The sequence below is a fragment of the Hyalella azteca genome, unplaced genomic scaffold (genome assembly GCF_000764305.2).
Source record: "Hyalella azteca isolate HAZT.00-mixed unplaced genomic scaffold, Hazt_2.0.2 contig9088, whole genome shotgun sequence".
NCBI classification, from domain to species: domain Eukaryota; kingdom Metazoa; phylum Arthropoda; class Malacostraca; order Amphipoda; family Hyalellidae; genus Hyalella; species Hyalella azteca.
In genome coordinates, this window is record NW_025939167.1 from 80,596 (window position 1) to 102,478 (window position 21,883).

At 37.2% G+C, this 21,883-nt stretch overlaps 2 protein-coding genes across 3 annotated transcripts; both read left to right on the forward strand.

The window, feature by feature from the left end:
* Nucleotides 1-8,371: 8,371 nt before the first annotated feature.
* On the forward strand, nucleotides 8,372-13,096 carry LOC108680263. 2 transcript variants are annotated; one of them, XM_018169061.2, is made up of 4 exons: nucleotides 8,372-8,883; nucleotides 9,262-9,369; nucleotides 11,105-11,274; nucleotides 11,894-13,096. In XM_018169061.2, exons 1-4 carry the CDS (start codon nucleotides 8,775-8,777, stop codon nucleotides 11,978-11,980), a joined length of 474 nt encoding a protein of 157 aa, XP_018024550.1. In that variant the 5' UTR covers nucleotides 8,372-8,774; the 3' UTR covers nucleotides 11,981-13,096. The 2 variants fall into 2 exon arrangements, with proteins under 2 accessions (XP_018024550.1, XP_018024548.1); XM_018169059.2 differs by having other exon boundaries at nucleotides 8,376-8,883; nucleotides 9,259-9,369.
* Nucleotides 13,097-14,054: 958 nt separating this feature from the next.
* LOC108680258 (zinc finger protein 706) lies at nucleotides 14,055-19,440 on the forward strand. The gene is made up of 3 exons (XM_018169048.2): nucleotides 14,055-14,262; nucleotides 16,866-17,011; nucleotides 18,171-19,440. Exons 2-3 carry the CDS (start codon nucleotides 16,868-16,870, stop codon nucleotides 18,258-18,260), a joined length of 234 nt encoding a protein of 77 aa, XP_018024537.1. The 5' UTR covers nucleotides 14,055-14,262; nucleotides 16,866-16,867; the 3' UTR covers nucleotides 18,261-19,440.
* The last annotated feature ends 2,443 nt before the right edge of the window (nucleotides 19,441-21,883 follow it).

Here is a 21,883-nt window from a genome sequence, read left to right on the forward strand (position 1 = left end):
GTATAGCATTGACCTCTTACTTAATTAATAATTGACATTCGTCACACCCCTAACTTGATAAAAATTATATCGATCGATTCCTCAATTCAAATTGCAGTGTTCACTGACCTCTCAATAATTAATATGTAGCATTCATTAATTAACCATATCATTAAATAACTGATATTCATCAACTCCATAACTTAACTTTTAAAATTCACCAACAAAATTACTACACGCTCAGGAGGCCGAGGTCAACATAATTAATAATTTTGAATCGCATGAAGTGAAGGGAATCCTCGGTACTCGTGATTTCAAATCTGCACTTTAATATTATGTGAAAGAAATTTATAATTGATCATCTATTTATTGTATGAAGTCTTGAATTTCGATGCATGTCAAAACATGCCATTAGTTATTCTTCGAATTATCTGCTGCAAATATGTTATTATATATAATACATGATTTTACTACATATACCATGTACTTTTTAAAATAGGTTCCTACGTTACCACTTAGCCGGGTAGGTGAAAATGTCAACTCATCCCTACTGCTGTAAATTCTTACTCATCCCTACATCTAAAAATTCTTACTCATCCCTACTGCTGTAAATTCTTACTTATTCCTACAACTGTAAATTCTTACTCATTCCCACAACTGTAAATTCTTACTCATTCCTACAACTGTAAATTCTTACTTATTCCTACAACTGTAAATTATTACCCATCCCAACAACTGTAAATTCTTACCCATCCCTACAGACTCTTTAAATCACAAGTTTGTTCACCGGGTAACTTTTAGCATTTAACGAATAAAAAACATTATTTACCTTGCCTTTCCCACCATCTGAAAGTTGTTCACATTCATCGATGTTTTATTACGTCATTATTTTCATCAACAATTCTATTCCCATTCTCTAGCATTTGTTCTTATTAACTTTTGTGGCCCTTCTCACGCCGCACAGCTTGCACGCCGCAACAACCTATACATTCGACGCCATTTTAGATCAACACTAGCCATTATTATATCAACACTAGCCATTATTATATCAATCCTAGCCATTATTATATCAACACTAGCCATTATTATATCAACACTAGCCATTATTATATCAACACTAGCCATTATTATATCAACACTAGCCATTATTATATCAACACGAGCCATTATAATATCAACCCTAACCACTATTATATCAACACTGTCCATTATTATATCAACACAGTCATTATTATATCAACACTAGCCATTATTAATAAAAAAAATAATTAATTATCAGAATTAAATTAGTTTAATTTAATTCCTTAATCATTATATTAGTTTAATTCTGGCTTCCATTAGTTCAATAGTAACCAATAGTAGTTCAACCATCAATCTTAAACCTACCTAAAAAATGTATGACAGTTGAACTAATAAATATCAAACCTACGTATCAACTGTTGAGCTAATAAATATCAACTATATACGTGGCGAATTTGTCATACGACTAACCGCTTTAAAGGACAATGCTAAAGCTGCCTAAGTGATGAACAATTCTATTAAAGGACAATGCCAAATCAACTTAAGTGGCAAATTAGTTATACAAATAACCACCTTAAAGGACAATGATGAAGATGCCTAAGTGATGAACAAGTCTATTTTAAAGGACAATGCCAAATCACGCTACCTAAGTGATGAACCGTAATCCGTTGCAGTGGCGAATTAGTCATACAAATAACCGTTCTAAAAGACAATGCTATAGCTACCTAAGTGATGAACCGTAATCCGTTGCAGTGGCGAATTAGTCATACAAATANAGTGGCGACTTAGTCATACAACTAACCGTTCTAAAATACAATGCTATAGCTACCTAAGTGATGAACAAGTCACGCAGCTCAGCGTTCGAAAGAAGGAAAACTTTCACAGACGCCGCTGAGCAGTCAACGTCTTGCCGGCCTTGAAACGAAGGGCGGTGAACCGTACGCCGGAACCGATATTTTCCTCCATTTTCTTCTTCCACGCTATCATAATAGAAGAATACTATAATCGATAAGGCTTTTTTCTGCAGTAATCGTATAGATAGATATTTGTTGAGATATTTTTTCATATTTACTTCATACGAAGTTACATGAGCTCGAAGAAAAAAAAGTTCCTCTAAAGTTATGATGGTCTGGAAAACTACCCAAACCGGTGCGATAAATGCCCTACCTAAAAGTATATTTTTGTAAAAAAAGTTCTAATAAACAAAAATTATTGTTTTATGTGATAGCTGTAGTTGTCTCAATCATAGACATCTGGAACTTTAAAATTTTTGAACTGAAATTTGGAACTTCTGATATATATGCACAAAGCCATGGTATGAATACCTCTCCTTTATCTAGTATTCAAACCTTTAGCGTTCAGCTATACTAGTATACATATATGTACATTTATCATATATCAAAATGGTGTTCTTTTACTTACGTATGAAGTTCATCCATCCAAATATATCACCTAGAATCTCACGCTACGTATCGACCGGGTGGACATATATGTGGCCTGTCACGTTTTTTCCAATTTCCAATGAATGAATTTTCTCACTGTGGTATGAATGCAATGTAATGTTTTGCATCAGCAAGGAAAAAAGGAAGTCGCTAAAGGGTTAACACATATGCACGACACGAAATTGAACTGAATATGAACCATATGAGTATAAAAATAGTTTAAAATTCTCCTACGATTAGTTGAGCCAATATACTCCTCCTTTTATATAATATACTACTCCTATAACAATATATAATATACATCTCCTATAAACTTCAGTAAAAAACCATTCAAGTGTTGTTATCCTGCCACCAGTTCAGGATTAAGGATATTTTCCATTCACCCAGAAAGCTTTCGAACCAACAACGAGGTTTTATAGGTAATTAATCTATAATATTAATATTCTTCTAATCTACTAGCATATCAATAATATAGGCCAGTACAACGAAACAACATCAGCTTCTCAAATATGTTTGACAAATTAACATGCTGTGATTCACGATAATGCAAGACTTACTAGAATATTAATACGTAGTACAATAAAATAATGTCACCTGCACTCTCAGGAACATGAAGCAATGGACTGCCAACACACAACATGACTGCATGGCAGCTCAATGCGGGTTTACGTACTGGTAAAAATGAATTGGTCATGTTGTCCAAATTCAGACATATTTTTTTGCACACAGTACAAGGAGACGAGCGGACATGGCACTGATAAGCCCTGTTGACAGGATAAGCTGAGTCCTGCGAACCCACCAAGGGAAGAGTGCATCACAATTTGGACAATGTAGCACACATTTCTCTGAGCGCAGGCTCGGAAAAACGCAACCTCCACATCGCGCGTTGCGCAACAGATGAGCATTAAATCGCAATCTTTAACGTCGTTCTTTTTACGTCAATGCCTGTTCGTTACATGGGCGTAAAAACGTTACGCGTTGTTTTACGACGAAGATTGTGACATGGCAACTTATCCACAGCTCACTCAATGTGCAACATGCCCTTCAAGTTCGCTAGAATCAGACGCCATGACAATCGCTTTTTATAATAATAATATTATTATTTTAGAATAATATTAATATTAATATACAAAAATTCTAAACAAAATAATAATATCAATAATAACAAATATAATGGCATGGATAAAAAATTACCCTTCCTTTTTCTTCTTCTGCAGCCGTCATGCAGGCATACGGAGTTCTTGAGCAAATTTCCTTATAGTCAACGCGTTCCTCCCATAACACAAACTCAACTGCAACACACATTCAGTTGCAGCAGACTCACTGGTAACAATACCGTAGGCTCGGTAGTTACAGACTCAGTGGTAACACAAATCCGTAGGCTCGATAGTTACAGACTCAGTGGCAACACAATTCCGTCGGCTCGGTAGTTACAGACTCAGTGGCAACACAATTCCGTCGGCTCGGTAGTTACAGACTCAATGGTAACACAAATCTGTAGGCACGGTAGTTACAGACTCAGTGGCAACCCAAATCCGTAGGCTCGGTAGTTACAGACTCAGTGGCAACCCAAATCCGTAGGCTCGGTAGTTACAGACTCAGTGGTAACACAATTCCGTTGGCTCGGTAGTTACAGACTCAGTGGTAACACAATAATACGTATGCTCGGTAGTTACAGACTCTGTGGTGAAACAATTCCGTAGGCTTGATGGTAACAGATAACGGCAATCTGTGATAATATCGCACGGTCACGGATCATTCTCCCTATATCATCCATTTTGTGATAATATCGAAGGTTTATTTTTCATCCTGCAATAACATAGCACATTTGCTTTCATCATCCACGATATAGGATATCGCAAGTTTGCTCTAGCAGCAGACAAATTTTGTTGCAGTTATAGTTTACAATCAAATTTAGCGTTTTCTATGACATCTGACGTTTTCTCAATCATTCAATTGGATGGGAAACTATCGCAAATATACTCCATACGACCACACCTGTTTTCAAACATACACTAAGTCCGCTGAACGACTATGGCTGGTTTACCCCATGGTTGAATTAATACATTTTTATTTCAACCATGGGTTTACCCACTCAGAAAAGATAAGCATTTGGGTAAATTGAACATACAAGAACTGTAGATTAATTTCACTCCTCTATTTTAGTTATTCTAAATTATTTATGTTGTTCCCAGACTCACTATGACGTTCCTCCCCACTCTCAGCAGTACATCCCTCCCGCACCCACACTGTTAGTTTTGCCCCCCCCCCCTCAAAGTTGATTCCATCCTGTACCCTCAGTGATACCCTCACCCTCCCCCCAGAGGAAGCGGGAGGGCAAAGGAGGCGGGACGCTGGCCAACAGAATGGGGCGACCGCGTGAGGTGTGACGTCACAGAGCCACTTGTGTTCAGTGGCGACAGAGACGCTCTGTATGTTGTGTACTTCATACATCAGTGGACCTTTGCTGTGTGCAGTGATACAACGCAGTCATGCTACACGCTGCAGTGCAGTGGTATACAGGCTGTGACACTATTGTGCTGTTTGGTTTTGAGCAAGTTCTACTACACAGTGATGAACGTTGATTGAAATGACGTCTCATTATTTGCTGACCATAGGCTGTTCTTACAGTCTATATCAGAACCTTCGCGTGATTGTTTTGATGTTCATTCGTTGCTTATTAGATATTATTTACTAAACTGTGTTAGTTCTTGCCAGCCTCCCTCCCTAATTGTCGGTCAAGGTCGTAACACTCACCCTTGCAAGCAAATTATTCGACAAATACTTAATGTAATTTAATATTAACCAAATGACTGAATATTATTGTGGTTAAATATATGAATAAGTAAAAATATAGTTATATAGAATTAAATAGCCGAATTAGTGATTGATGTAGAGCCAGGTACAGATAACGTGCGTGGTGCTCAAGCATTGAGGTCAACTTGCCTCTATCATTGCTATCGTTCTGGCTGCATGCTATTCTATCATTTACTCCAAGTATCAAAGATCAGACAATCATTCAGTTGGTTAATTAATCGCCACTATCGCGTCCGCGAAATTCATGCGGGCACTACAGTCCCGTGACACTACACTCCCGTGATACTAGTCCCGTGACATTACAGTCCCGTGACACTACAGTCCCGTGACACTACAGTCTCATGACACTACAGTCCCGTGACACTACAGTCCCGTGACATTCATGTTCCCTCATTCACATCATTCACGGTGGGACGAACGGATGTGGTCGGAAGTCCTCATTACCTCGTGGCAGTTTAGTTATTTCCTGAGGGAATACTTGGGGCTCAGGGATCGGCCCTATGGACAGATGGACGGATATATGGACAGATGGACGGGCTATGGACAGATGGGCGGATATATGGACAATGGACGGACTATGGGCTGATGGACGTATATATGGACAGATGGACGGACTATGGACTGATGGACGGATCTATGGACAGATGGATGGACTATGGACAGATGGACGGACTATGGACAGATGGATGGAAGACAGATGGACGGATATATGGACAGATGGACGAATATATGGACAGATGAACGGATCTATGGACAGATGGACGGATCTAAGGACAGATGGACGGATCTATGGACATATGTACGGATTTATGGACAGATGGACGGATATATGGACAGATGGACGGACTATGGACAGATGGACGGACTATGGACAGATGGGCGGATCTATGGACAGATGGACGGATATAAGGACAGATGGACGGATATATGGACAGATGGACGGATCTATGGACAGATGGACGGATCTATGGACATATGTACGGATATATGGACAGATGGACACGGATCTATGGACAGATGGACGGATCTAAGGACAGATGGACGGATCTATGGACATATGTACGGATATATGGACAGATGGACGGATATATGGACAGATGGACGGATCTAAGGACAGATGGACGGATATATGGACAGATGGACGGGCAAGAATAATGACAGGTGGACGGAGAAACAGACAAACCAGTGCAGGGATGGACAATCTATGGAAAAGGAAACGGAAAGATTATTGCTGGAACGAAAAACGTTGCGAAATTTTAACCGATGTAAGAATCAACAAAATCGACGATCGGCAATATCGACGATCGACAATATCAACAATCGACAATATCGACGATCGACAATATCAACAATCGACAATATCGACGATCGACAATATCGACGATCGACCATGTACGCCAATTGACAATACCAAAGCCGGTGAGTGTTATTCCTTGCGGTCGGGCCTATATCCTAAAAATCTAGGCCTAGAAAGGCTTAGGTAGTGAACACTAAAATTGAAGCTGCGGTAGGAACCACTTAAGATGACGAGATTGTGTTTAACCTCCTACTCAATGTACAGGACAAATGCGACTAGTTTGCCTAGTCTTATTGTTAGCTTTGGGTTCGTACAGCTAGTAGCACTCAAGGCTTACGCAGGCTTGTTTAAATAATGTGAAATGTGTATAGAAATCGACTTTAACCGAGTTGTGCATGTTAAAAATAAATGTATAACTTCAGTCGCCATATTACTAACGCCGCTTGCCTCGTATAGAATCGATATATTTTATAAACACAACTTCTAGCGAGAGTTGTGTTTATAAATATCTCGCTAAAGTTTCTAGCGAGATCGAAAGTTCGTGGTTATTAAGCTGTTTTCGAAACCTAGAAATCACACTTCTGATTGTATGTTTTTATGAACGAGTGGCGAGTCAAGAGCAGCATCTGCTGAGTGGCGACTCGTGTGTCGATAAATGCATCAAGCGTACGAGGGAAATTTTCTGAAATTAATGCTTAATTTATTTCTTGAAAAAATAGCATGTTATACGAGCCACACAAGTGAAAACTGATATAGTGAGAGTTATAGATTGTACTGATTCTCATCACTCATAACCTACACAGGCCAGCCAAGATTATTGTTTTCTCACAACGCTGTCACTACATCGAAGACATTCTCCATCAACAACAACACTTACTCCTTGACAAATGCATTCATCATTGACCAATGCTTTATAATCAACATTAAGCGAATATTTGAAAAACAATATCATGCTTCCAAGAACTCTAGCGTCACTGTAATGGCGTCGTATGGACAACATCGTACGAAACAACAGTTGTGTCAACACTTGCAGGTTCCCCGTAAATTCTTACACGTGCATTTACTCAGTAAATTCTTAGCTGTCGACTTGAATTGACGCATAAAGGGAATCACTTCAGTGCTGCAGTGTGAGGCCAGGCTTGCATATACGTTCAGTGGAGCTTCGTGTTTGACTGCGTATTTAAAAAGTTCTATATATTTCATTAACAGTTATAAATAACAGTCATATTAACAGTTATATTAACAGTCATATGTACGTCTCAGTGGAGCTTCGTATTTGACACTGCGTATTTTAAAAGTTCTATTTATTTCATTAACAGTTATAAATAACGCTCATATTGACTCCTGTTACTGAGACTGTAAGATACGGCATCAGTAATAACAGTTATAAATAACAGTCATATTGACTGCAGTTACTGAGACTGTGAGATGCAGTATCAGTAATACCTATATTATACTAATAGGTCCGCATAAACATAGATTAATTTAATCACATACATCACTAAGATTGAGGCAGCGAATTGAGGGTTCGAAACCGGCAAGTAGTTGTGAAATCCTGGTCAAAATAGGTAAGGTGTGAAGGCGGTTAAGAATCTGTGAAAGGCTAATACGACCTAATCAAATCAGATATCACTTTATTATATATCTATGTTTAGGGTTTCAAAATTGCTGACAACATTTACTGCCACAAATTTTCATACGGTAAAATTAATACAACGATGAAAGTGTCAACGGTTGCTTATTGTGAATGATATACAGTATAGCGATCATTCACTGATATATTACAATGAGTATCGAAGATCATGAAGCAAAACCATCACAAAACTATCTTCCAGCTAAACACAGTCAAGAACCCAGTAAATTGATGAATGATACGGCAGCCAAAGATAAACACACACAAAAAACATCTTTTTCCGAATTATAATTAAAGTTTAATTATTCTACGGCACATAATTAACGGCATCACACGTGAACTAAATTCTGTCATTAACTATTCTCTTCCAGGTTTACAGGACGACGTTGTAAAGCTTACACGAGATTCTTGTAGCCTTTATCCGTTTTAACAATTGACATCAGCAGTTGTGTTGCATCCCACTAACATAAAATATAAGAACAACACTAGCATCCAAAAACCATTACTTATAAACAGGACTAAGAAGGAGGAAATATATACCCCAGTAAATATTTATTGCAGGAAATATATATCCCAAGGCGCAAGTATGACGTCGCGGAAACTGCTCGCGGTTGTGCTCTTGTCGAGCTTCGTGTGCGCAGCGTGGGGTACCTTCAGTCCCAGACGCATCCTCTTCGCCCAGTGCGACTACCCAGGTGCGTCCTTGTGGCCCTATAGCACAAACTAGTTCAAATTCAGCGTACTTTATTGTTAAAAGTTTATTGTTGCTTCCTTATTTCCATTTTTCAACAATTTTCATACCACCTGAATTTCTAAGTGTTTCCCGTGTTCCTATTAACTTTTCTCATTATTCAACAGTTTATACAATTTCATCGTGTACGGTACTGTAATAAGTGTTCCCGACGTTCCTTCAAATTCATTTTTTAATAATTTTCATACCACGTAAATTTCTAGGTATCCCCCGTTACTATTAGCTTTTCCCAATATTCACCGCTTAATAAAAGGCGCTTATACGAGTTCCTCATATACAGTTCCAAGTGTTCGCCAATGTTCCTAACCATTACCCCCAGAAGAACACTCGGTGAAGCCCAAGGCGGTGTTCATGACCTGCGCCAACAACCGCGGCGTGTGTGAGGTCCGCGCTGGAGGCTCCCACACCCTCAGGGCCATCTTCGTGCCCAGTCAGTATTAATTTATTAATTAATCAATTAATTTAATAGTGCTCAAATAATTTAATAATAGCATTATAGATGAGCTTGTTGAATGTAAAGGTGGGAGACTGGGAGTAGGAAATGCATATCTTCGTGCCAAGTCAGTGATAATTACCTAATTAATCAATTAGTTTATTACTACTCGATTAATTTCATTAAAATATTATAGAAGAGCTTGTTGAATGCAATGGTAGTACCCTATGACTATGAGACTGTGAGTATGAGGTGCAAATCTTCGTGCCCTTGGCCTTGATGAATGATTACATTTGCGCTCAGTGAGTGGAGTGGTGATGTAAGAGTTGCTTAGGTGTAGTCATTAATGAATGTATATAATATCTTATACTAATAATTATATTTCTACGTAGTAAACTTAAATTATGTTATGGGTAATGACCGCGTGAACAATGTTATTACAATTCTGAATTAAGCATTTATTCTCGAATTTTGATTATATCATTGCAGTAATTTATAAAATCATTTGTTGATTGTAACTGTAAGCGATACCAAATGAATGAAACAGTCATTATAGGAACGTCAATAAGTAGATGAAACTGGGGAGTTGGGAGAAGACCACACAATGAAACTATCAAAATAATAATGACAGTTCATTAACACTGTTCAAGTGTTCATGCCTGCTTACGGTTCATTGAACGGGAATCTGCAACGAATAAATAATTACACACGCATGAACAGCAACTAACTTGCAAAGAAAAAAAATGTGAACTGCTCGTGAACAAAGTAGGTTACGGGTTAGGTATTCACCCAGTCACCTTCAAGCCCTTAAGGCGCTGTTCCGTGTTCACAGTTCACAAAACAACATCCACCATGTTTTATTAGCTCATAATATTTAATTACTTTCGGTGTCACAATTCCTGCCACTATCATTGATTTGTGTTATATTGAACAGAACATTAAAACATCCAGTAAACATGTTTCAATAAAATATTTGAATGCAACTCCACACACACCACGACACTCACTCCCCGAGCGCCTCCTCTTTTTCACTGGGGGTCTGGCAGTCTGAGTCTGGTACGTACTGGCATGGCAACGGAGAACATTTTCTCCAACGTTTCAACTAGTCACTAGTGTCTGAACTAACGTCTATTCTTACTTTGTTTATTCTACGTTGATCTTCAATTCAGCTTTTGTATTTATAATTGGCTAGTTTTCTTCATAATCTGATAAGCAATTTTTAATTATAAATGCGGGCTGCCGTTCTTTAAGAAACAGTTCTGAATATAGTTTTCCATTATATGTACCTATATCATTTTGAGAATTTTATTTGCATTTACCTTCATTTTGATTAAAAGAAAGAGTGTTTTGGTATTTCAATTTTTCATTAAAAAAATAAAATTTCACATCAGTTATTAGAGTACAAGTATTGTTTCTATGTTATTAAAATGACACATTTTGGTGTACAGATGTAGTTATTTTAAGGGAACCATAAATAACGAATTTTATTTCATTGAATTTACTATTCAAAAATCTATTTTTAGTCCGCATGAAAATTCAATAATATTTAAAAAGTCCCGTTTTCGGATAGCTCTCTCTAAAAGGGTGAGACTATGTTATATAGCGAAGCACTTTTACCCTTGTGCAGATCATCTAGACCTAGTTAAGCGAGGCAAAAGATCGTATCAGTACTATGTGCAAAAAGTGTGTCACTATTAGGATCATATGATCAATTTGTATTTCTGGATTCCAGAAATCAACTCATCGGACGTTGACTCGTACGTGCGTTGGAACTCTTGGGTTGAAGTTCAGTTGCCGGGACAGAACAGAGATGCGTGCGGTGAAGCACTGACCTGCCCTGTGGTTGCCAACGACATCACGCGGTTCACCTACAACCTCGACATCCAGAACTTCTGGCCCAGGGTTACTATCGATAACTTTTATATTTATTATTATGCATATAATGATGAAATATACTTGATAATTATGATACTAATGATGAATCAGTGATGATTCAAACCTCGACATCCAGAACTTCTGGCCCAGGGTTACTGTCGATAACTTATATATTTATTATTAGGTGGTCTTAATTATGCATATAATGATGAAATATACTTGCTAATTGTGATACTAATGATGAATCAGTGATGATCCAAACCTCGACATCCAGAACTTCTGGCCCAGGGTCAATGATCAAATATTTCGTTAGTTGTTCTTATTCTATTTAATTATGCATGAAATTATTGAATAAAAATTTGTCATTGTGATAATAATGATAATAACTTGAGGTTTGAGAATTCAAATGACAAGAAACTAAATATGTTGCTTGCCCTCTAAGAACTTAAACCAGTGGTTAAGATGTCATGAAGACAATTTTTGCTATTCCTGAATTTATCACCTTCACGCTGCTATCCTCACGCTGCTATCCTCACGCTGCTATCCTCACGCTGCCATCCTCACGCTGCTATCCTCACACTGCTATCCTCACGCTGCTATCCTCACGCTGCTATCCTCACGCTATCCTCACGTTGCTATCCCTCAGGACGAATATCCCGTCATATGGTCGTTGACTGACCGAGCCACGGACCAAGAAATCGTCTGTTTCAAGTTCCGGATCAACATCGTCTGATCAACATCGTCTGATCAACATCGTCTTCATCTACGTGAAATTAATCACCAATAAACTAATCAACATGAAATTATGGAATATTAAATTCATTTAATTCAAATTTGCCATCATAGAACTTATTTATCCTGCGAAATTATCCTGATCAAAATAAAAGTTATCAAGTTGGAGTTGATCAAAATGATATTCATCGTCTTGATCCTTATTAATATGTTATTAATCAAAATTATGTTCATCAACATTAAAAAGAAAAATTATCTTTAGTGCAGAATCACAACGTCGATAGCTTTTATTATTCAGGAGCTTCATTATATTGTGGTGTCTTTTCTTAATACATTCATGGTTTTTATGATGATGATTGTTTTTTATGAGCTAGAACCATGACATTAATCGTGTCAAAAAGATACATAAAAAATATTTTTTAGTTCGATACAACAATCGTAGATCAAAACATCATAAAAATGTTAAGTAAAATGACATTTTTAATGAAGAAATCTTAATAAGAGTATGATGACAATTGGTGTAATGGTATTAAAAAATACGCGAATGGCAGTTGAGGCAGCCATTTGTATTTAGAGTTGCATTAATCGTAATCATTAGTATTTTCATTTATTAATAGTCATAGATATTATTATAAACAAACCAGAATACCCGAATATCAATCTTCAAAATTTTAGCTTTACCAACTCGATGTATTTTCCTTGGTATAAATTAAAAAATAGTTTTATGTGAACCATTTATGTTCAGAACTTTCGCGACAAGTAAGATGTTCAGTCCAAGAGAACTTTTACTCACAAATCTTGGAGTATTATTTTGTTGTGTTAAAAAATATGAACAGCTCGTTGGTTTACAATTTTTTAATTATTAAATATATATTTTTTATTAATGGTAACTTTTAGCTCAACTGATTCGTTTGTAATAATGGAATAGAAGCCCCCAAATATGAAAATAACATTTTTTTATCAAAATCACTCGACGTCGTAAATCGCAAATTAAGTAAGAAGCCACAAACGTAGAATTTTTTATTGAATTACGACGTTATGAATGGCTGTCGAACCCTGTAATTTCCGAACATGTGACAAACTATTTTATAAAATAAAATATATTGGATGCACCGTGTCCAGCGGTTTATTTTCCGTTTACCGTAAGAAATTACTTTAAACAAGCACAATTTATATTGTCTCAAAAAGTTATGGCTTAAATCACAACATGTTTTGCCAGCAAATCTTGACCACATGCCACGATGCATGGATATAGGAATAATTTTTGTGCAATTGAGAATTATGTTTGATAAAAAAACAGCTGGTATTCAAAATAAGTTAAGAAAAGTGTTCAAATCAACGTTTACAATTGAATACCTATATAAATGAAAATAATTTAATCAAAAATCTCAATTAAAGAACCGGGTTTAATGACTGCTTTTAAAATATTAACGAATGCTGACTTTCAAACATTACTTTTAATATCAGAAAATATCGAGCATCTTCATCTTAAACTATTTGATGAAGTTAGAGGCATCCTGTGCTCTACTTTAGAGCTGTGAAGAATAACAAGTCTATGGGATAGAGTAGGTCAGTTCAATGTAAAATAGGCCAGTTAAATGTAAGCAACGCCTTGTCATCATTCCACGTTATTGCATAGAGTTCAGCGAGAAAAAAAAACGGATTTAACTTGTCTTCGGTTGCCACCTTTTTTGGACAAGGCTCCTCTTTGATTAAGATAGCGTTCCGCAATACATTTTTTGTTCAGTAATAATAATTATTTCCATCCGGAGAATATTAGGATTGTATTTTCATGCAATTTATCAAATAGACTAACAAACAAATTATATGCCATTGACAGGTGGATCGAAATAAGCTAATTGTGGGCTGAAAATGAGAATTTGAAAAGCGTTCATTTTTCTGATTAATGATACTTCTTCAGAATAATCAGTTGCATGAGTGTGTCTGTGGATTTCTTGTTAAACGCTGATCAAAATTTACAGCAATTCGATCCACAATTAAGCTCATTCTATTGCGTTCAGCGCTTTTAATTCATATGGTTTATTTAAATAAATTATTGTCATCTTGGGGCACAAAGGGAACAAAATTTCTCCGCTGTTTCCCACGTGCTCTGACTGCTCTCTATTTTAAAGAATGGAACGTGGGACGGATGAAGTGAAATCGGTTCGCAGTCTGCAGCTGCTGTTCAAGCGATACAGGTGCTGGTGCTCGTCACCGACGCAATTCAATTAAAAGTTTCGAAGAATTTGTCATTCGATTGTATTAGTTCACCAGTTGAATCAGGTGCGTACTTTAAGTTTAACATAATTTTTTTGAGACAATTGTTTTTCAAGAAAAATCTAACAATGAAATTAGCCTTTAGGTACTTGAAAGTTGTAGGTAGCTACTCAATGTACCTAGGTCCTAGGCTATTGTTGATCCAATCTAAAAATCATAACATTTCAGTGAATTTTGTAAATTGTAATCCCGCAAGTCTAAAGTCATGTATTTTGATTTTATCAGAAGTATTGTGCTAATGAATACGCAATTCCAAGTACTAAAATATTTCTGTTGCTATATTTAGAATGAAATGAGAGATTTGACTTACTGGCCTATATTGCAAATTAGGATTTCATACTACCTAAAAAACTTATTTTCCAATTTCCATCCATGGGTTTGAAAATGGATTCATTTTTCAAGAAAAAAATCTGGCTTGTATAAATTCAACAACAACAACAATCTATACTTCTGCCACTGGCACTGAGCAAAGCAAAGTGAGCATATGAATAGTTTCATTTCCAGTTTTGCTTATGGTTTTTGCACATTTCACAAATTCACATAATTGACAATTGACATTTAGCTACTATATTTTTGGAAATCATCTTTGAGAAGGTTTTCACTTTCCAAATGAGATTATTTATGGAAATTATCTTACCTACTATTCTTAATAGAAAAATGCTCAGAGCTCAGCCAGAGTGCCAGACCATGACTGGAATAATCTACTATCCAAGTTTCATTCTGGAAAATTAGGCAGAGGCCAACACTACCCAACAGGCCAACAGTTATGTGAAATTGTGAATATGACCAAAACTCATCTGCATGCACTAAATTTTACCATTTTTCATAGACTTTTCCTAATTTCTTTAATTTAAAACATGAGAATATGCACTTTTTGCCTGTAATTTTATGAAATTGATCATGAAATCCACTGTGCAGAGAGTGGATGAATATTGCAAGATCTTTGGCAATGCTTCAGTAGCAAAATTTATGCCTTCAGAACTCAGAAGATCTTACAGACACATTTAGATTGAAATTCTTTCATTTAATATATTTGTCAGTCTTCGGCCAACTATTTAAAAAAAGTAAGGTTTCCGGTATGTTGGATTGATCAGTAGGCAGTGAAGCTTGTCCGGAAATCAGTTGCGATGAGTTCCCACCAAAAAAATGTAAACATCAAGTTTACGATTACGTAGTTGCGGTCACATTAGAGTGGTCAGACTGCATTATCACATATTCAGTTGACACTTGCTGTACAATTGGACTGTTTTTATGGTAAAATTAGTTATTTGGGGTAACACGTGCATGCAACCTTGTAAATAAGTTCGTGGCTTGTAAATAATTTTTCATTACTCAGCGTAAATGGCTTTCCATTAAAAATTACCCGGTGACGCATCTTAAAATTACCCGGCGACGCTTAAGGCTTAAAAACCCATATATTGGCGATGCTGCATCCACCCTCTGCACCATGGCATGAAATGATAGTTTTGTCCATAATTTTCTGAACATTTTTTCAGATATTCCAGTTTAGATCTAGGTCACAAATTTTTGGCCTGTGAGTGTGTTAATTTTTGGTGCCAAGAGTTTTTGACATGCAAGATTTCAAATTGATGCTAAATATTCTACAAAATTCCTACAAACTACAAAGAGTATATAATAATTATTTTCTTTTGAATCTGATAGAATATCTAGCATGATTTTTTCCAAATTTAAAAATATAATTTCAGCAGCTAAGATGTTATTGTTACATGGTTTATTACCCTTTCTGTTAGCCTTTTTAATAAAATGCTTTGTAATACATCATTATGGTAAGAAATTGTCAAGAACTTGTGTCTTTAATATGGTTATATATTAGTCATGCGTGGTACTGCTATGACAGCATATAATTTCATGATGTGCGCAGTGTGCTCACAAGTCACAGCATACTATTCCTTCATTGTTCACTTTTGCTACATCTACATGATACCACTAGTAAATGATGCAACACTAGCAAAACATCTCCCTATAGGGCTGTGACTAGAGCTTTCCTGCCATTTCTGGAACCACAAGATTTCTGCCAGATGAATTACCTCCTATCTAATTGTTAACAAAAGTGCACAAACAGGCCATGAGATTCTAAATGTATTAAAAATTTGTCATGTTGGTGCTGCGATATTTCAGAAGCAAGTAGGAAAATTGCAATATGTGTACATCAATTTTTCTCTCACAGTGAATTCCATTAGTCAAGTGCATCAATTTCTCACATGTTGCATGATAATTGATAACCAATGTTAGTTGTTTAGGCATGGCCTGCTCAGAACTAATGAGAATCCCTTGAGCAATATGGATTGTTGCCAAAAACAATTTTTATTTTATTTAACTAAGTTTTGGGGTATCAATAGAAATGACTTGAGGTTTATGGCTTGTTGTTAATGGAGATAAACTTGAATGATTAAGTCACAATTATTTTGTAATTTCTGAATAGCTGATTCATTCATTTATCAGGAAGAGGATTAATTTCCCACTGGAAAAAACATGTGTGAATTGGGAAGGTTCTTGCAAAGTTAAAAGTTGAGCAGTAATTTTTAAAAAGCTGAATGAATTAAAAACTTAATTTTATACATCCATGTTAAGTTTTGCTCTGTTTGCAGAAATGGCTCGAGGTCACCAAAAGGCACAGTCACAAGCAAAAAACCAGGAGAAGCAAAAGGCATTGAAGAGCAAGCAGGGACACAGTGCCAATGAACAGAAGAAGGCAGCTGCAAAGGCACTCACTTTCCAGTGCCCTGTGTGCAGGGTAAATAACAACTTAAATGCAACTTGAAACATTTTAAATTAATACCTTTGTAATATAATTGAATTCAATGAGTTCAAAGTCATATCTAGTTTTCAAATCCATTACACTAACTGATGCATATTGTTATTTTTTGTATTCCGTAAAATGGGGTAACTTTGACCACTTTTTTTCAAAACAATGCCACTTTTTTACTACATAAGTTAAACTTAAATTGAAACGTGCAAAATACAGGTCTATACTCTAGCTTTACTCACCATAAATTGCTGGCTCCTGCCTATCATAGTTTTGATGTAATTTCAAAAAAAGTGATGGTCTTTGTTACCCCAGCTCTTGGGGTTTCTTTGACCGGGTGGTAAAATCAATTTTATTTTTTAGTAAAATAACTCCGGGTTGTGGTGCATTGTAGTAGAACTCTTCTAGCTGCATATGCAAAAGACAGATTTTAGGAAAGTGTCATAGTTTGCAAATGAGGGTGCTGCCCCCTAATGGGCGAAATGTGACCACCTAATTGAAGCCGTGACGGGGTAACATTGACCGGTTTGGAAATTAAGTTAAAATTACCATATATAAGACTCTGTAGAGTCTGAAACATAATGAAAAAAACATCAATAGGTGTATCAAACATAAAATATGTTATATAGGTACCTATGGTAATTTTAACTTAATTTCCAAGCCGGTCAATGTTACCCCGTCACGGCTGCCATCAGGTGGTCAAAGTTCCCCCATTGGGGGGCGGCGCCCCCCATTAGCAAACTATGACACTTTCCTAAAATTTGTCTTTGGCATATGTAACTAAAAGAGTTCTACTACAATGCATCAAAATCTGGAGTTATTTCACCAAAAAATAAAAAATTGAAGGGGGTACTCCGACAGGCTTTAAATAATAGCTCTTTTTTGTGGGTCACATTATTAATTTTTTACCTATTAGATATGCAAACTTTTTAAATCTTTCTATTGTGTTCGTAGCCTCAGTATTAGGCCTTAGTGGTCAAAGTTACCCTGCCGGTCAAAGTAACCCCATTTTACGGTTCTTCATTTAGCCTTAGAGTAAATAGTCAAAATCATGTTAATTTTCTTGGACACTTCAGACAATTTTCATAGATATTTTTTGCACTTAATCATTCTTTATTTAGATTTGATAAGGTTATGCCATGAGCAGGGCCTGATGCCAGACCCCAAGACTTTCAAGCAGCACTTTGAGAACAAGCATCCTTCCTCCCCCATGCCTGAGGAGATCAAAGATGCTTGATGGCTCTACAAAGTAGCTCTGTGCTGCCAACCGGGAGAACGATGTTATGTTCAATGTTTTTCTACTTTCATTCATATTATCATCAGTTTTTTTCCTGCTCCACCTTTAGCTTTAATGTTATTACTTCTTCTCGTGGTCACATATGATCTACATTTCAGTGTTGTCTTCATGGTGTTGTCGTGTGTAGTTTGCGTGGATTCTAGCTTATCTGCTGGTGGTTGTGATATAATGTCTCTGGCTACTCTTCTGAGTTGTGGCACTTGGACTAACAATTTTTTTCGTATTTTAGGAGATTTCTGGAGACAAATTTGGATTGTTCTTTGTATGTCCAATAACACTTCATTGCTCCTTTTTATTTTCACTGATCATCTGCTCAAATCAACTTTCCATTCCATCGCTGGGGCTGACTTAGCCGTAATTGATAGACATTGTAAAGTTTTTGATGAGATTCTCCGGATTGTAATTCAGAGTAGAGGAATTAGGCGGTGGATTTTTCTCCCATGTAGATCATTCTGGAGCGTCTTGTGTTTCTCTTCTTGTCTATCTTGCCAATCATTTCATACCAGACATGGACTCTTATAATGAAAGCCTGGTTTTCTCATCAAAGTTCAATTTCCGAGTTCAAAGTTGAATTATGTCTTCTTCTAAATAAAAAATGACTCGACTATGCGGAATACCAATTGAACGATCGAATATTTTATGCATTTCTAGGAGTAAACTTGTTGTAGATTGCATGGTTGGTGAGGCTTGTCTGGCTAACCTAATGTTTCCTTGTGACTCCCTTGTTCATCAGTTATCATTGTTTATGTATCATCAGGAATGTCAGATGTCCATTACAGTCTACATTTCCGTTAAGATATGCAATTTATTATCTTGATGCTTTCCAAGGCTCACTGACTCCTGACTTTTAATTTTTGAAACTACAGTATTTTTTTTACCTGGATATTGACACGATTGACGCAGAAGTGTCTTCAAGATTTCTAATGGTCCTTTTATATAACTTGGATAATTTCATGATGAATGCCAAATTTTGTCCTAGAAGGCAATTTTTAATCAGAAAATATGTACTTGTCGATTCCTGGCTAAATGATTGCTCCTGTGAATCTGATTTCAATTTTCAATGAAATTAAGGCCATTAATTCCACTTACTCAGATCGAGCTGATTAAATTTAAAATTTGCCATTCGTTTTCATTGTCATCTCCATGTTTTAGGATCTCCATTTAGTTTATAAAAATTGTCATGTTGCTGCTCGAAGTGTTGTTAGTGCTTTACAAAGCTGCAGGCTCTTGTTCGTCGACGCGACAGAGCATCACGGTCACCTACTCAACCAAAGAATTAAATTACGTTTTTATTTAAAAAGAAAGTTAATTAATCTCTCAGTGGTAAGCGAACGATTTTCCATTTATAATATGAATGGAAAAGCTTTAAAGATACATTGAACTGGTGAGAGCTCGTTGCTCAGAATGGACCTTGAAGCGGTCGAGACTCGGAACAGATTAGAGGAAACAAGTGGAAAATTTTCCTTATAAAGTTCTAGTATTTTTGAGATTGGCATTTGGCATTGCCTGAATTTGCTTGTAACTGCAATATTTGCATATTAAGAAACTCAACTACCTACTACAACAACCATCTTTACTCAATTTATTGCAGTAGCTCATTGTTGCGAGAAGAAAGTTAAACTGAATAAATCAAATTCGATTCTCGGTTCCTGATCTCTTTGGGCTAAATCATAGCAACGAATTTAATTTTCAAATCCACCTCATCTAATCGATTGTTTCAAATTTCGTAGAAAATAATGATGTAATTGCTCGCATCTAATACGCGAAAATTCAAGATTCGCTTCGAAAAAGTAAAATTGGACACCGTAATTTTGACACTCTCGTATCCATGATGCGACTCGACTGCCCATAAGTCGGCGTTCGATCGTCTAAGATCAATTGTCTTCTGTCGTCTCATCGAAAGCACGAAATAATCCAGCTCGAAACCATGCCTCTGAAAATGAACAACAAGAAAGCTTCCTGCAAGGAAACAGTTGACTAACGTCAGAGAAGCAAGTCTGAAACTCAAGCGCCTGTCAAGTCCAGTGATTCATAGAGCACCGAAAGATCTAAATATGTGCCTAAAAGCAAGAAAGACAGCAGCAGGAAATAGAAGCTGGAAAGTCAAAATTCTAGCGATAGTTCGCAGGAGGCGTATGATGCACCATCTAAAACTGTTAGCCCAGCCAACGTTGTTGATTGTGATCTGGAAATAAAGAAAGCGGTCGACGTTGCGGAATCGCTGAGTTTAGTTTCTGAGCTGAGTGTCGTCTGCTGGAGCCAAGATCTCGTTGACCAAGAAGAATTCGCGTCGAAATGCGAGTCTCTGATACCACGGAGATCAGTGCCAGATGCTTGTGATAAACTCACGGGAGTATCATGCAGCTCGAACCGTTGCGGCAACGGAGGGATGAAGAAAAGCAACGCTGAGTCCTACAATGCTAAGCTACGCCAAGCGATCGCTGAAATTCAAGCGCAAATTGACGAGTTTGAGAAGCAGAGGCAATGTAAACTTGAGCAACAGCAACGATATCAAATAGAATACTGCGATGTGGCTAAACAACTCGAGGAGAACCAGCAGAAGTTGCTGTCAGCTACCGACGAAAATCGATGTCTTCAAGCGAAAAACACGAAGCTCCAAGATGACGTCATTGCCACGAGGAAAGCGGCCAAAGATGCTCAGCGCGACCTGACTAATGCCGTGAAGGAGACCGAAGAACTTAAGAATCATCTCCACAAGATCGGCAAAACGTTCACGTAAAACTACGATAAGCTGAAGTGCGACATTGACGAAATTCGCTGCCAGTTCCCGGCGTTGAAATAGCGCATAGCTGCGCTCGAGGCTGAGGTGGAACATGCTTTGAAGCGACTAGAAAAGTAACAGAAAACGTACGATGATGAACAGCAAACTTTAGCTAAACTTCAGGAGCAATTGAAGGCAACTGAGGAGGAAAAATAATGCGTCAGCGAGAAAATTGCGAAGCTCTCAGAGGAGATTGAGAAGAAAAAAGCAATGGTGCGAGAGATCCGGCAAGCCAGGAAAGCTGGGGACAAACTTTTGTGCGATGTGCGACGCCAAACCGACGAACACAACACCTAAATTGAGGTGCTGGCGATAAGCTTGAAAGGCAAGCAAGATATCCTAGAATTTCTGACTTGCGAGGTGGAAAGACTACGAACGGAATCTACCAATCTGCAACGAACTGTGGCTGCCAAAGAAGGATAAGCTGAACGACTTGAGTGCATTTTGTTGGATCGCTAACGGGACGTAGAGCAAGCCAAGCTGGAGCTGAAGCAAGTGCAGCACACGTTACAGCAACTATAGCAACAGTGTCGTTCTAAAGCCACCATTATAGCGGCCACTTCTGACATGAACTCGTGTGCTAATTCGAATCTGTGATGAAGGATTGCAAAGGTTACACGGTGCGAGCGGGTCCGATGGATTTTAAAAAACAGCTTTCGATGTAGGACAATAAAATGTTTTATTCTTGGAGTTGAGGACTGGCCATTTATGAAACCAAAATTTGAAGCTGTGCCTCATTTTGTTGCGTATTATAAGCTTTGAATAAATTCTTAGGGAGATT